At 39.9% G+C, this 13,960-nt stretch overlaps 1 protein-coding gene and 1 long non-coding RNA gene across 4 annotated transcripts; one reads left to right on the top strand and one right to left on the bottom strand.

Annotated features, from left to right (window-relative positions):
• Positions 1–93: 93 nt before the first annotated feature.
• LOC131784787 (monocarboxylate transporter 13) lies at positions 94–5,306 on the bottom strand. Of its 2 annotated transcripts, none has more exons than XM_059101615.2 (4): positions 4,613–4,786; positions 2,579–3,150; positions 1,622–1,991; positions 94–950 (listed from the first exon to the last, which is right to left on the bottom strand). In XM_059101615.2, the coding sequence occupies exons 2-4, from the start codon at positions 3,128–3,130 to the stop codon at positions 619–621; spliced, it is 1,254 nt and encodes a 417-aa protein (XP_058957598.2). In that variant the 5' UTR covers positions 3,131–3,150; positions 4,613–4,786; the 3' UTR covers positions 94–618. The 2 variants fall into 2 exon arrangements, with proteins under 2 accessions (XP_058957598.2, XP_058957597.2); XM_059101614.2 differs by lacking the exon at positions 4,613–4,786 and adding an exon at positions 5,010–5,306 and having other exon boundaries at positions 101–950.
• Positions 4,046–13,720, top strand: LOC136282249 (uncharacterized). 2 transcript variants are annotated; one of them, XR_010718161.1, is made up of 5 exons: positions 4,046–4,232; positions 5,037–5,718; positions 7,982–8,520; positions 9,263–10,194; positions 10,354–13,720. It is a non-coding gene; the product is annotated as an uncharacterized lncRNA (long non-coding RNA). The 2 variants fall into 2 exon arrangements; XR_010718160.1 differs by having other exon boundaries at positions 9,263–13,720.
• Positions 13,721–13,960: the final 240 nt, after the last annotated feature.

The following is a 13,960-nucleotide window of genomic DNA, read 5'->3' as shown; positions in this document are numbered from 1 at the left end:
TCCGAGTTAAAAATTTACCATCTCTCTTATTGTGATAGTTACTAAGCACATGATTGCGTGTGTTTTTTTTTATTCATATTTTATAAATTAAAAAACTTAAAAACTGCGATTCTCCAGTGAAAAATAAGTTGCATTAATTTGTCTTTCTGTATAATTTATATCTGGTTATAAGAAAATAAAGATTCCATTTTCAAACACTTGACCCATCATTTAACCCTATAACTCTAACAAATGATTAATATGGAACTTCTCCCTATATAATAATATAAGGTAGAACTTGTGTTCCGCGTGAAAACCAAGACGGCCCATTACCGAAGAATACTCGCAATCGTATAACCGATTTTTCTTCGATCTGAAATTAACTTTACAAGACAGTCTACTTAACTAAATCAACTAGTGGTAAACAAAACAATCAAAGAGCGAAGCGGGAGTAATTGATATAAACGTTGCCACCAACCGCGTTTTCCCGCGCTTTAGTTTTTATTTTGAGCTCTCATTGGCTCTTCAAGATATTTTCCTTTCTCCTGATTGGCTGTTGTAATTACTTTGATTATGGTTCAACGACACTCAGTGGAAAAGCGCTCTACTCTGTTAGTATAGTTGGAATAGAATACTTTGTTAAAAATTATAAGGACTTTCCATGGCCCACATAAACGATACAGGCCTGTTAGACGCGGCGCGCACCATAGACGTCCTTTTTGCATTCAACGACTCTACTGACTCTTTAGGATAAACTGTTCTGGGAATATCACCATTTGTAGATTTGTAGTTTGGTGGAGAAACACATATATCCTTGTCCATCAATTCTTCAAGATGTTCCACGGGATCTCCGCCGTTATTTTGCGGCTCGAAACACGAAATGAGAAAAGGGATGGGAGAGCTGACAACCCCAACACCTCCCGCCACGAGAAATGCAGCTATGTAGTTTCCAAATCTGTCTGCCATAAGACCTAAATTTGGGATAAATAAAAGTTCTGATTAACAATACGCCTATTCATTCACAGACATGAACCTAAACTGTTTTTGTAAAAGTAAAGTAATAGATCGTAGCTTCCAGATTGAAACATCACTCAGCTCCTCAGAGAAAGTTCGCAATGTCCGGTTAATGGGACTCGAAATTTACTGTTCGGTAGCCCTTGGGCTTAAACTTTCAATTCTTAGGGCTGATTAACATGCCACCTCTCCCCAAAACTTCACCACATCATACATAAAATAGGTAATGAGAATGTGGTCAGAGCGCTAGCCTCCCACCGCTGTGAACTAGGTTCGATTTCAAAACTTGGCGTTAACTGTGGAGTGGAGTTCCATGTTGGAAACCGACCTTACGACGTTTTCTCAGATTTTTCCGGTTTAACTTTTACCGAAAAAAAAAATCCCTCAAAATTCCATTTCCCTTTAGTGGAAGCGCCACTACTAAAACTTAATTTATTATTTTTCTATTTTATTTTGATTTTACGACCCTAACAGTTTGAGGGTGCCACTAATCTTGATTCAAAACCAAATGGTCTGAACTAATTAATTCGCGAGGAAATTTATGCGGGTTAGAAAGGAGAGAAAAAATGAGGTTAAGACCTAGAGAGTTTGAACGGTGGAAAGAAAAGGAGAGTTCTTGACACCTTACCAGCTAAAGGCGGGCCGCAGAAGATTAGGGCCCCACCTGCCATCATGCAAAATCCAAGGCAAAGTGCTCTTTCTGACTCCTTTACAGACTTGAACAGCTCGATAACGAATGTTGACACTACCAGTCCGTCCCCTAGGCTGAATATTATGACTACTGCAGCCAGTGGGGTGTAAGTCTTTGGCACTGTTAGAAGCATGATCGAGGCGCTACTCAATAACACGCTTGCCTGGTAGAGGAGGCGTGAGTTGACATATTTGAGGTCGCAAAGGCAGCCAGCGCACAAACGACCAATGGCGGCAAATATTCCAATAATAGTGAAAAGTGTGGAACTCTTATCTGCTGGAATGCCAAGATCGTCGCAGTGTTTTATCTAAGAACATAATGAAAGAAATAAATTAATAAGAAATCTATACTGCAGCATGTCACACATTCCATATATTTTTGCGTCTCGCAAATGGAACGATTGAAGCGTTTGCCCTCTGGACTCGGCGAGTAAGCTTCTTAACTTGTACGTTTTGTTTACCCATTAAGTATAGGCCTTAATTTAATTTGTTGAAAAAAGCGAAACTTAAATTAAAATGCAATAATTATTGCATTGCATTTGTAAGCTATTGATTTTCTAAAAATTTGTTTTTGGGTATCTAAATGAGATCACGTAGCAACCTTCTGAGAGTGCTAAAATTAGCGAACACATCTGCAAGTTCTTGTTAAATCTGACTTTGTTAACACCTCCGTGATGGTTAACATCCTAAGCCCTCATCAGAGAGGAAACATTCTCTATTGATTGAAGTCCCTCTGACGTCATCATGACGTACAGGAGTTGAAAGTCATGTGATAATACTCTAGGGAACTGTTTCTTTCTTATTAACGGGTATATGCTAGGCTAAACTTTCATGCTGCGTAATATGATGTAAAATCCATGCACGATAGCTAATGCAAATTAATACCGCAACTCACCAAGTGTACGTAAGGAATCATCCGAACAAAGTTGAAAAGTGTACTCATAACCAGTAAAACCAAAAATTTGGGGTTCTTACAAACAGCTATATTCCAACCAAACTTCTTTGAATTTTTCTCGCCTTGGGTCGACGAAGCTGTGGATCTGGAGCTATCGTGTTTCAGAAAGCAGCCCGTCAAGGACGAGAGAGCCAAAATACCCGCGAACATGAGAAAAGTCTTCCTCCAGTTGGACATGGCAGCCATCACCTGTAAAACGGGACCACATATCATAGTTCCCAGACCTTGACCGGCTGTCACAATTCCAAGAGCCACGGATCTTCTCTTATTAAAGTAGTGGGTCATAATCAATGGCGAGGAAAGGTAAATGAATGACGTACCAAAGCCGAAGAGTATACAAAAGGCTACATATAAAACAATGATGTTCGGAGCCAGAGAGCCCAAGCCGAGACCGACAGCACAGGACAGGCAACCTATGATCCTGGCCACACGACATCCAAAACGGTTAACGACGACGCCAATTACAGGCCCAAAGAATAGAAATATTGCCATAATGATAGAGCTCACCCATGCTGCAAGAATAGTGAGAAAAATAAGATATAAAAATAATAATGATGACCATGATGTAATGTTTAAAAAACGAGCAGGAGTGTTTTATCGGGTTTAAAACCACGAGGCGTAGCCGAGTGGTTTTTGACCCGATAAAACACGTGCTGCGAGTTTTTTGAACGGCTTCAAAAACATTCTTGGAAAAGCGTGTGTCAAGAGAGTTCATAACAATTATGCTTTTGTTCATTTGTTGTGTCAGTTTCTGTGTTGATAATTAATTAATATTCATAAGTCACGTGCAGTGTCTTTATATCTGATAAAACGCCGCATACTAATAAGGATGAGGTTTATCGATATAAAGTCACTGCACGTGATGTATTATCTACCATTTGATAGGTTAATGGGCTTATGAATTATTAATGAGTTTTTGAAAATAATGATAATGATACACAATATCAATAATAATCATAATAATAGTAATAATAACATTGATAATGACAATGACAATAATATAGATAATAATGATAACGATAGTAATGATAAAAATGATAGCAAAGATGACAACAACAATGATCAATGATCACGGTCAAGTAGTTGCACACTTCAGTTAAAGTTACACGGTAGGATCTTGGTGCAAGATTAACGATACCCAGGACTTTGAGGTTAAATTCAAATTCCAAGATGACGGCATTCTCGTGTGAAAATGAGGCTGTAAAGTGTATATTTTTTTTAAAAATACTGTTATTCAGTATTTGATATGTGCATAAGTGTTCTCTTTCTCTTAATTCTCTTAGTTTGTCCTACATAGTATGAGAAGAAAAAACCGCAAGTACGTCAGTGGTTAAGGGTTTTGAGGACCAGTGACGTAATATACTGTTCTGTGCATTTGTCTTACACGATTAAAACCCACCTCTGGCCTGTAAAAACGACTTGGATGCTACATAAACTATTCGTCAACACTTTTCACCAGATTACTGCTTAATGCTAGCCGAAGTATTCATCACTTCTCCTTTATTCCCGAGGGTGGGAAAGGGTTTATAAGCGACGAGTGATTAAGCCCAACATTAGTACGTGACGCGTGAATGTTACAGAAAGGCAACTGAAGGTTAACAGGGATTTGAAGTTTTTTCTTTATAATTAGTGACGCGTGAAATCCTGTTTAAAGTACACGTGTGTGCAAATTTTTCTAAAATTCGTGCGCAAAACGGGATCAGGACCCTTACTTTGCTACCCTTCCTTGAGCCGGAAATGGTGGATCACTTGGGTAAAAACTCAATCCCTTCCCTCTTTGATTTTATTCGAAAATCAATGCGTGGCGTTACGTTGCGGACAAGAACAAGGGAGCAAAAATACACTGATTCTAAATTATACAACGAAAAGCAAGCTGGAATTTTTGATGTAGTGATTCTTAGACCGTTTCCCCCTTTCATTCATTGCTTTGCACGGATTTCATCGATTACATCTTTTTCCCACTGTGTTAATTACTTCTTGCTGTTGCATTCCTTCTCTTCCTCAGTCAAACTGGAAAGGTACGTCACAAGCATAGAATCGCATCCAAATCGATACCCGCAGGATATCAGCTTGAAAGGAACGACTTGAATGGATTCGAACGAACTAACAAAATATGTCTTTTACATAATTATACAATTTCCTGTTCCGATCGTCTAAACAGGAACACTTTTTCTCTTTTCTGGGAGGAACGATTTTTCAAGCAATCCAGTAAGATCGGGACCTTGAACGCTGTTTATATTCATTAACGCTCCGTTTCCACAGCTTAATTATTATCATATGTAACGCGGGGAAACTGAAATTCGTTCAAAATACACATCGGTATAGTTCACAGAAATAACAAGCAGATCACTCCGATTTAAACAAAACTAACCTGTTCTTTCGCGACTTTCGTTGAAAGAATCCATGAAGACAGGAAGGAAAACACCGAGAGCGAAGATAAATCCAACCGTTAAGACCATACAAAATGTCGTACTAATACAAACAAACCACGACCAGAGGCTATCTTGCTTGAAAGAAAAAATTTGACCACGACAAGGAACCATGTCAACAGCTAACAAGACGGCAGAGGTATTTTATAAATCCTGCATTTTATCTGGTTCATCGCTAATGCTCATTTCAATCAGGGAAATCGATCGCAACGGGAGTTAAACAATTTATTTTCGTTTCCTGTCACGCTATGAATAAAAAAGCCGCGTCGTTGCGCCTTCAGGGAAAAGTTCCAGCGGCCTTTCACCTTTCAGCTGATCTAATGTCACATGCTCTTTAGTAGTCACGCAGACAGTCACGCACAGTTTGCAATGCCAGTTTGGATAATCAAATGATGAAGTATTCACTCGCAGAGAAAATTTAGGAGTTCAGCTTCAATATATTACACCGAATGATATTTTTCTTTGATAAAAATTGCCCAAATCGGCTTCGGCGCAAGCAAGATAGTGGCTGGTCTTCTGCTATGTATGTTTGCGCCTTTGTCTGGCAAGCGGTGAACATTGGCCTTATTTTAAACTTTGGAGTCCTTTTTCCAGTCATCATGGAACGCTTTAACTCATGAAGACAAGATACATGTAATACACAGTTACAAGGTAGGATCTGGGTACGAGATTACCGGGGCATAAGACGTAATAGCCGGTGTTTTAACCTCCAGGGCTTTTCTTTTTAATTTCTGGTGTTCTGGACAAATGTTTGCAATCTTTCGTTATCATCGTCTTTCATCACCCCGTTACCAGCTTTATCTTGCTTTTTTGAGACAGATTTTTATTTGGTCGGAAACAACATGATTTATGCATAAATTTTTACGCTTAATATATGTAACCTAAGTTTCGAATTAAATCATGTGTATTTTTGTATTTCTAACCACAGTGTTTTCTTGAATAAAATCTCTATCGAGTGCCCCCCCTCTGATTAAGCACCCACCCCACCCCCCCAAGGCCATGATGTCAAATAGGTGCCCTTCGTGAACAAGCACCCTCTGCCCCTTCTTCCTCAGTTCCTTAAAAAGTAGGGATTCAATGAAAACTTGTTCCTATTGCCACTTTACTAACAACTTTTTCAACTTTAACTACAGCAGAATCAGTACAGGAGAATATTTTCTTTCCCATTCCAGTTGTTTCTATCTCCACGTGCTTGCCTACTCCCTCTATGTGCATATAAATTTTCGTCCTATTGCTGCACTTTCTTAATATGTGCCCCTTGATTAAGCACCATCCTTCCAATAAGTACCCTTGCTTTAACCAAAATGGTACAGAAGCACCTGGGTGCTTATTGGTGGAAATATGGTATGTTGTTGTCACATTTGAATTACATGACACCGTCAAGACCATTTTCAGATCTTTTATTTACCTTCATTGACACTGACAATTAGTTCCTTGAGGTCTTTATCTGAAACACAGCTGTTTTTTCATTGAATAAGACCTCACATTTTGAAGAACAGTGGTTGATCCTGGAGATTCTTATTTTTGCACAACAATTTGTCAGGAGTACATTCTTGAGTTCTCACATGTCTAAATTCACTCTCTCCTATTGTAACTTTGGAAGGTAATGTCCAGGGTGTGAAGGGGTGCTGACTGAACATAGTATATAATAAAAATTTGAGATACTGGTATATTAAAGTTAGTATAAATTAAAAATAAGGGAGTCTTGTGCCATCTTTAAAGAGCAATGAAATTGAAAAAAAGAGAGAAGGAAAAAAGAGATGGGATTCTAGGTAACCAGCAGAAACTAGAATTTACTTCAGTGTCAAGCTCTGTAATTTTTTTGTTTGGCACCTGCTGATCACATTTGGATGAATGAGATCAGAATTAGTCATACAAGCTTCTTCACACTCTGTTGCATCAAGGTCTTACAAAACAAATGCATATTTTGAAAAATCTTCACCATAGACAATTCTTGAACAATTGTATTTGGGATATATTGTGTGAGGAGGAAGGGCAAGGTAGTAAGAGAATTTATCTATCACCACTGACGATGGCTTGGGTTTGACTTCTAAATCTGGCATCAAAAAGTGTTGAGTTTGCCATTGATTTTCATCCTCGCCCCAAGGATTTTTCTGATGGAAACTCCAGTGAGACTTTGAGGCAGTGGATCCAAAGCCACCTATCAAAGCTTGAACTGCTTCTGACAAAATCAAGTTTGTGTTTTGTTTATTTAACTACAGGTAATTGCAATAACTTTTTAAAAGTACTAATCACTCTCAAATGTAGTGACTGAGGTGTTGAAATCCTTTTAGCCTTGTGACTGCATACTGTGTCTACATCACTCTTTTAACCCTTTACTTCCCAGAAGTGATTAAAACGTAATTTCTCCTTATAATATCTATACATTATCGAGCAAGCAGGTAATGAGAATATTCAAACTAATCAGGTAGAGGATGCTTTCTTGATCTATCACCAAATTCTCTTAACTAATTTACAAGGGAATGAGTTGAAGCTAGAAGAGAGAATTAATAATCAGATCTTGGGGGGTATGGTCCATAGTTTTTATAGGGCCATAGTTTGATCTCTTGACTCCATTGCAGACTAAGCCAGTGTAGAAATTTGGGATGTGGTACCTTTTTCTATCCATCACTAGTGTACCTGACTCCTCTTTCTGTAAACCCTTTCACCCTCAGAGATCTCATTAGTTATCCTCCTTACTGTCCGTCTATAATGTTTCTTTGGAGAATTTGATATTGGATCAACTAAAAATCCCCTACTTGATATTTTTTCTTTATTCTCATCACTTGTCTGCCTGCTATTGTATTGATATTGTAAGGAGAAATTCTCTCTTAATCACTCATGGGAGTTAGAGGGTTAAAGAACAAAACTGCCTACATTTTGTGATTAACCTTAACCTTATTTTCCTTTTCAGCTTGGATAGTTTCCTTAGCATACTTTCCATTACTTTTTTCCAGTCCTGTGGCTGGTCGTCTCCTGGATAAATTTAGCTACCGCTTTGTCACCATGCTTGGGGTGCTGTCTTCAACAGTTGGACTTGTTTTAGCATCAAGTGCCTTCGTCTACTATTTGACTTACAGCTTGTTTGTTGGGTTCGGTATCTGCTGTCTTAGTGTGTCAGGTTACTTGGTTGTTGCAAAATATTTCCATGAAAGGAGGCCTTTTGCCACAAGGATACTAATGTCTTCCGGTGGACTGGGTCTGCGCTGGCACCGCTTACTCAAGTTTTGCTACTTGTAGACAGTTTTGGTTTAGAAAACACTCTAAGATTCCTTGGTGGAACTGTATTTGTGATCGGAATTGCAGCGCTTGCGTAAGATCCTAGTGTACGAGAAAAGGAATCAAATAAGGCAACAGCCCAACTGCAGGAAGAGAAATCGTGCCGTTTTCATTGTCTTCGCTTTGGCAATTTTTTCGGATCGCTTTGGGGAGTCCTTAGCTCAAACTCATGTAGTAAGTATTGAGGCCGTTTTTCTTCTTTTTTTTGAGTAATAAACAGATAATAACCGCAGGGGGCACTTACCAAGCTATTGATGATTTGATCAACTCGCTGAGGGTTATATACTTGCGCGGACCATTGCTATTTCGGATCAATGTCGGTATCTGAGCAACTGCGCACTCACCCCTCCCCTGGCCCAACAACAGTCAACTGATTACAAGTTAGGGCTAAAGTTAGGTTAGGGGAGGGGCGGGTGCGCAGTTGTTCAGAACCTGACATTGATCCCATACTTCTAGTACTTCATGGCTCAAACAGGCATGACCAAATGAATCTAAATTTTTGGAAGGACGTCACCATGTCTGGGGACGAGATCATTAGGTTAGGAGGCGACTTGACTAGGAGCCACATTGAAGAATGGGGCGAGTCATAAGATATCGAGTTCACCACAAAACTTGTGGGAATACGTTTTTACTCTTTGAATGTGTGAAAATTTGCGAGTGGTGGTGGGGAATCTGTGATTAGATCGCTTTCAAGATCTTGAATGCTTCAGATTATCAAAGGTATTTCAGAAAAGGATCGTTTGAAAACTTTCCTTGGAACAACGATCATTTTCAGAATTTTTTGTTTGAATGTAGACTCTCTCGAACCTCCGTAGGCGATTTACGTTCGCAGATTAGTTCCACCGAGTAAAGTAAAGGATCGTAAATTCGTTAAGTGGTATCCTTGGGTATCACACGCCGACATTTTTTCTTTCAGGTGAAGTATGCAGAAGAGCAAGGGCTTTCAGCTTGCAAATCCTCAGGGTAGCTGATGTTCTATGGTTTAGCCTCGTGTATTGCAAGACTGTTAGCAGGTCCTGTATGTAATCTAACGCGAATCAACCCTCGCTATGTCTTTCAAGTGGGCAGCCTTATTGCCGCGGTATCTGTTGTTCTTCTTCCTTTGCCAAATAGTCAAACTCGTTTCATTTTATGCAGTGTCTTTTTGGATTGGAAATGGTTTAATATAAACTGCAATGAATGTTTTACTTTTAACTTGCGTGGAAGCATAGAGGAGAGCCTCAGCCTTTGGCCTGGCGAACTTTTTGAGTTCTTTTTCCGTTCCTTCTCCACCTCTTTTGATTGGTAAGTTTGATCAAGTATTTGCTTAACAAATGTCTATCACTATGCTTGTAATGGATTTTTCACATTTCCAACACAATTTTGCCCCAGTTCAACACACACCTTCCCAAAATCGAAGGTTTCGGCTGAAGAGTTACAATCATTTGCTGTGACTTCAGTTTCTCTTGAGGGTTAAACCTGTTTTACCTTATATATTTTTATTACATGTGTTACTTGATTTGTTGGGTGAATCTCACGCTTAGGGAGTGAATTCGACTATTATTCTCACTGGTAAATTGTCTAAACGTCAGCCACGGTCGCTTACAACAATCCCATTATCCTCTTCTCCCGCTTGCACGATCACACACTATAGTGCGGGAATGTTAAAAGAAAATTTTGACCTTTAACTTTTTTACGACTAACGGTTAAAATTTGTCGATAGAGAGTTCTAGATCCGCGTTTGGTTAACGTCTAGGAGCCACGTCACCAGAGTTTGCAGTTTGACATTCACGTTTGAACTTCGGGCGAGGCAGTTTGAGGAAGTTGAACTCCTTGACGCTTTTTTTCTTCCTGTTGGAAAGTTCTCACGTATGTCTTATAAATATGTGTGAAGTGAAATCTTTTCTTTACAACCAATCTGTTTGAGATTCTAGGAAACTAATCTTTACGCCACATTTTGTGCTTGAAATGAAGGACCTCCATCCTTTAGTAATTAAAGATGGCGGTGCAATGATGATTTTTTTTCAGGTGAAAGCCGACGACGATCTAAAAAGCTTTAAGTCTCGAAACTTCTAACTTCTAACCACAAGCCCTGACCACGGTTTGACGTTTGCGGTGAACATACCTAACGTGGTTCTAAAATTCTCTGATATAGTGCTTCTGCACGAGCGTCTCTTCAAGAGGTCTAACACTCACTGCTAGATCCCCGGCAAACCTCTCCCCGACTCATCTCAAATCTCCCCATGTGTGGAGGAACGCGTGTCCCGCAGCACCAATGATGAGAGCCTGTTCACGAGCTAAATATATTTATTTGAGTTTATTAATCACGAAGGGATTATCTTCGATTTGTAGATGTTTATTCAATTTTATTCAAAAATGCATAAACAACATCGGACTCTACAGGGACGACGGACTCGTCATTTTCAAGAACACCACAGGATCTCAAGCATTTCAAAGAAACTTAAAATCATTTGACTACCTCGATATCACACTCAACTTGACGAAAGGACTCTTCCAACCATACAGAAAACCGAACGACGAGCCGCTTTACATCAACACAAAATCTAACCACCCACCCACTGTCATCACACAAATACCCGCAGCCATCAATCGCAGAATATCAGCCTCATCATCCAACAAAGAAACACCATCTGGTTTAACCCCCCATGCAGCGAAAATGTCCAAACCAACGTCGCTAAAACCTTCCTCAACCTAATCAAGAAACACTTCCCACCAAACCACAATCTCCACCCTGTCTTTAAAAAGAACAACGTGAAAGTAAGCTACAGCTGCATGCCGAACATGAGCAGTATCATTGACAACCATAAGAAAACATTTTTCAATCAAACATGTAGTGTTTGCCAAAGCAACCTTTTTTCCGAGTTGGTCTTATCGTCTGGCACACCAATTAAAGCATTCCGATATCACTTTGATTGAAAAATGTCAAAACAGATCAAGGATATCAGTTTTCTTACCATGGCGTCCAAGGCACACACAAAATCCAACTTCTCACGTACTGCTGCAATGTTCAAAGAGCCGTTGAAGTTGAACTCTCATTGAAAAATTAGCGTGAGTCAGAAAAACTGTCTTTTGTTATTCTCTTGAAAAAGGTGTGAAACATGGAATAATAGATATGCTAACAGTAAGTGTGAAACGCGTGAAAGCTTTAATTATTTTCACTTCAGTGGAATCTCGATTGTTCGGGTCCTCCATTTGTCGTAACTCTTGATAACTCTTTTTTTATGCTCGCTTGAGTCAAGTTCAAGCTTGGCTTAAACTTGACTTGCTCTAATAGACAAACATTTATCGGTCCTCTAGGTGTGGCGGATTTCCTTTACGACCTGATCACTAGATACGGAAATTGTGATGTCTGACCAGGACTGAGAATTCGTTAACAGGGTTAACGAGGAGCTGTTTCAGTTGTGTGGCACGGACCACAGGATCAGTTCGGCGTACCACCCGCAGTCCAATGGTCTTGATGATAGATTAAATCAGACGCTAACAAGAGCCCTTGTGAAGTTCGTGAACGACAACCAAGATGACTGGGATGCGCACATCAAGTCCATTCTATTCGCCTATCGAACCAGTAAAAATGACTCCACCAAATTCACACCATTCGAGTTGATGTTTGGCCGTGCATCCGTGCTACCCATCGAGATGGAAATCAGGTCAAAGCCCAGCAGCACCAACTCATTCTCTGACATAGACGGAGAAGCACCCTCTCCTTTTAATGAGAAAGTCCGTGTCATGATGAAGGCTCAGGCAATGCAGAACATTGACAAAGCACAAGAGCGGCAAAAGAAGTCGCACGACGTAAAGCACCAGCCACTAAGATTTAAGGAGGGCGACACCGTGTTGCTGAGGAACTTAGAGGTAAGAAAAGGAGGCAAACTGGAGCGGGCATGGTCAGGTCCCTATACCATCAGAAGGTGTTACCAAAGGGTTTCTAGAAGCTCCTAAACGAAGGTGGTATTGAGCTGAAAACATCATTTAAGACTGAAGGTCTACTATCATCCTGTACAGTCACACCCAAACACGAACACTTCTGCAGAGATGCCTTTCAAATCTGGTACCGACAAAGAGGACGAAGACACTTCGCCAGAACTTACCAAGTCTGTTAAAGTTAATCTCCTCGAAAAGGATCGTAATACCATCCTAAGCAACGGTTGCCTTGGCGACAACGTTATCAATGAATCACAAAACATTTTAAAAGAAGCAATTTCCGAACATTGGTGGCTGGCACGATACGCTGCTGTGCCAAACATCCTTTACTGTTGTTTCTGAAGAATCTGTTCAAATTCACCACACTGGAAAAAATCATTGGGTTTGTTCAACGTCGATCAGTGAACATTTGCGGGTTTACGACAGTTCGTCCAGGAAGAAGCTTACGTCATCGATGGAAATACAGCTGGCTGAATGTTACCAAACCTTGGTCACGGACAGGACCCTTGTTGTGGAACTGCCGTTTGCACAAATACAACAGGAAGAGGTGGGCTGTGGCTTGTTTGCCATCGCCAATGCATACGAACTGGCAGCTGGAAATGACCCGTCGGATATTTCTTTTGACTAAGGGAAAATGCGCAAGTTCAATGTTTGGAGAAGGGTCGGTTGAACCTTTTCCACGACAGTCGATCACTGCTAGATTCAATGAGAGAAAAACTTATGACCTCAATTTATTTTGTTATTGTTCAATGCCCAAGTGTTCGGACTACATGGTACAGTGCGAGTTGTGCGAGGAATGGTTGTACATGAGCTGCGAGGGACTTAAGACTGTCCCGGAGGGCGAGTGGCTCTGCACTGTCTGCAGACCGCCAGACTCTAAACGTCTTCGTAATTGTTAAGGTGTTATTTCGGATCCCTCGACAGTTAATAATCGTTAAAATTTGAAAATAAGATTGAGTTCGATATAATAGTCTCCACTTTTGTTAAGACGTGGACACTTAAGTTGATTTGTATTTGAAAATAAGCTAAGAGTTCCAATAGTTCAGAGTAGAAACATTTTTACTTATCATAGGCTTTACGAACGACTCACAGTAAGAGCAATTTATTCAAAAACTGTTTTATGTTATTTAATTAGAAAATCAGACCGGGTCATTTTTGTGACTGGACACAGTAGTCTCTACTATTGTGATGACGTTTCATACCAATGTTGATTCGCATCAGATTTAGAGTAACAATTTGAATAGTTCGAATGCAATAGTTTGTTCATGTTTAATTCTTGTGTAAACTGTACGACTCGCTGTATTAACAGCGACAGAATTGGAACGAAATGGCTGTTTTTCTTTATTTTAGTTGAGGTATGTTGTGTTGTCATTGAAAAGAACATCGACAAAAAGCTTGCAAATAGAATTAGTTACCAAATATGATACAAACGATGCTTAATAAGAAAGTTTGATAGGGGGGTCCATATCCGCTAGCGGATTTGGACCGGGGATCCAAATCCGCGGGGGGTCCAAATCCGCTGTGACACCGGCAAACAGTGATAGAATCCAGTCTCGTTGCTATTTAAATTAACGCTTTCATGAACTACAGCTAATAAATGCAGTATCGGCAGGAAAAAAAAATTGGAGAAACTTATCGAATTGGCTCTGCTTTACGGCAAGGCGAGGTGAAGACTCTTCAACACAGCGACTAC

Source organism: Pocillopora verrucosa, chromosome 7 (genome assembly GCF_036669915.1).
Source record: "Pocillopora verrucosa isolate sample1 chromosome 7, ASM3666991v2, whole genome shotgun sequence".
NCBI lineage: Eukaryota > Metazoa > Cnidaria > Anthozoa > Scleractinia > Pocilloporidae > Pocillopora > Pocillopora verrucosa.
The sequence above is the reverse complement of the archived record's forward strand: the minus strand, read 5'-3'. Positions and strand labels throughout refer to the sequence as shown.

Bases quoted from the DNA above. Each gene is read 5' to 3' on its own strand.
- LOC131784787 (XM_059101614.2), bottom strand. From the start codon at position 5,181: ATGGTTCCTTGTCGTGGTCAAATTTTTTCTTTCAAGCAAGATAGCCTC. The intron at 3,151-5,009 runs GTTAGTTTTGTT...CTATTCTTGCAG, and splicing joins CGAAAGTCGCGAAAGAACAG to CATGGGTGAGCTCTATCATT. The intron at 951-1,621 runs GTAAGGTGTCAA...TCCCAAATTTAG, and splicing joins CTGCGGCCCGCCTTTAGCTG to GTCTTATGGCAGACAGATTT.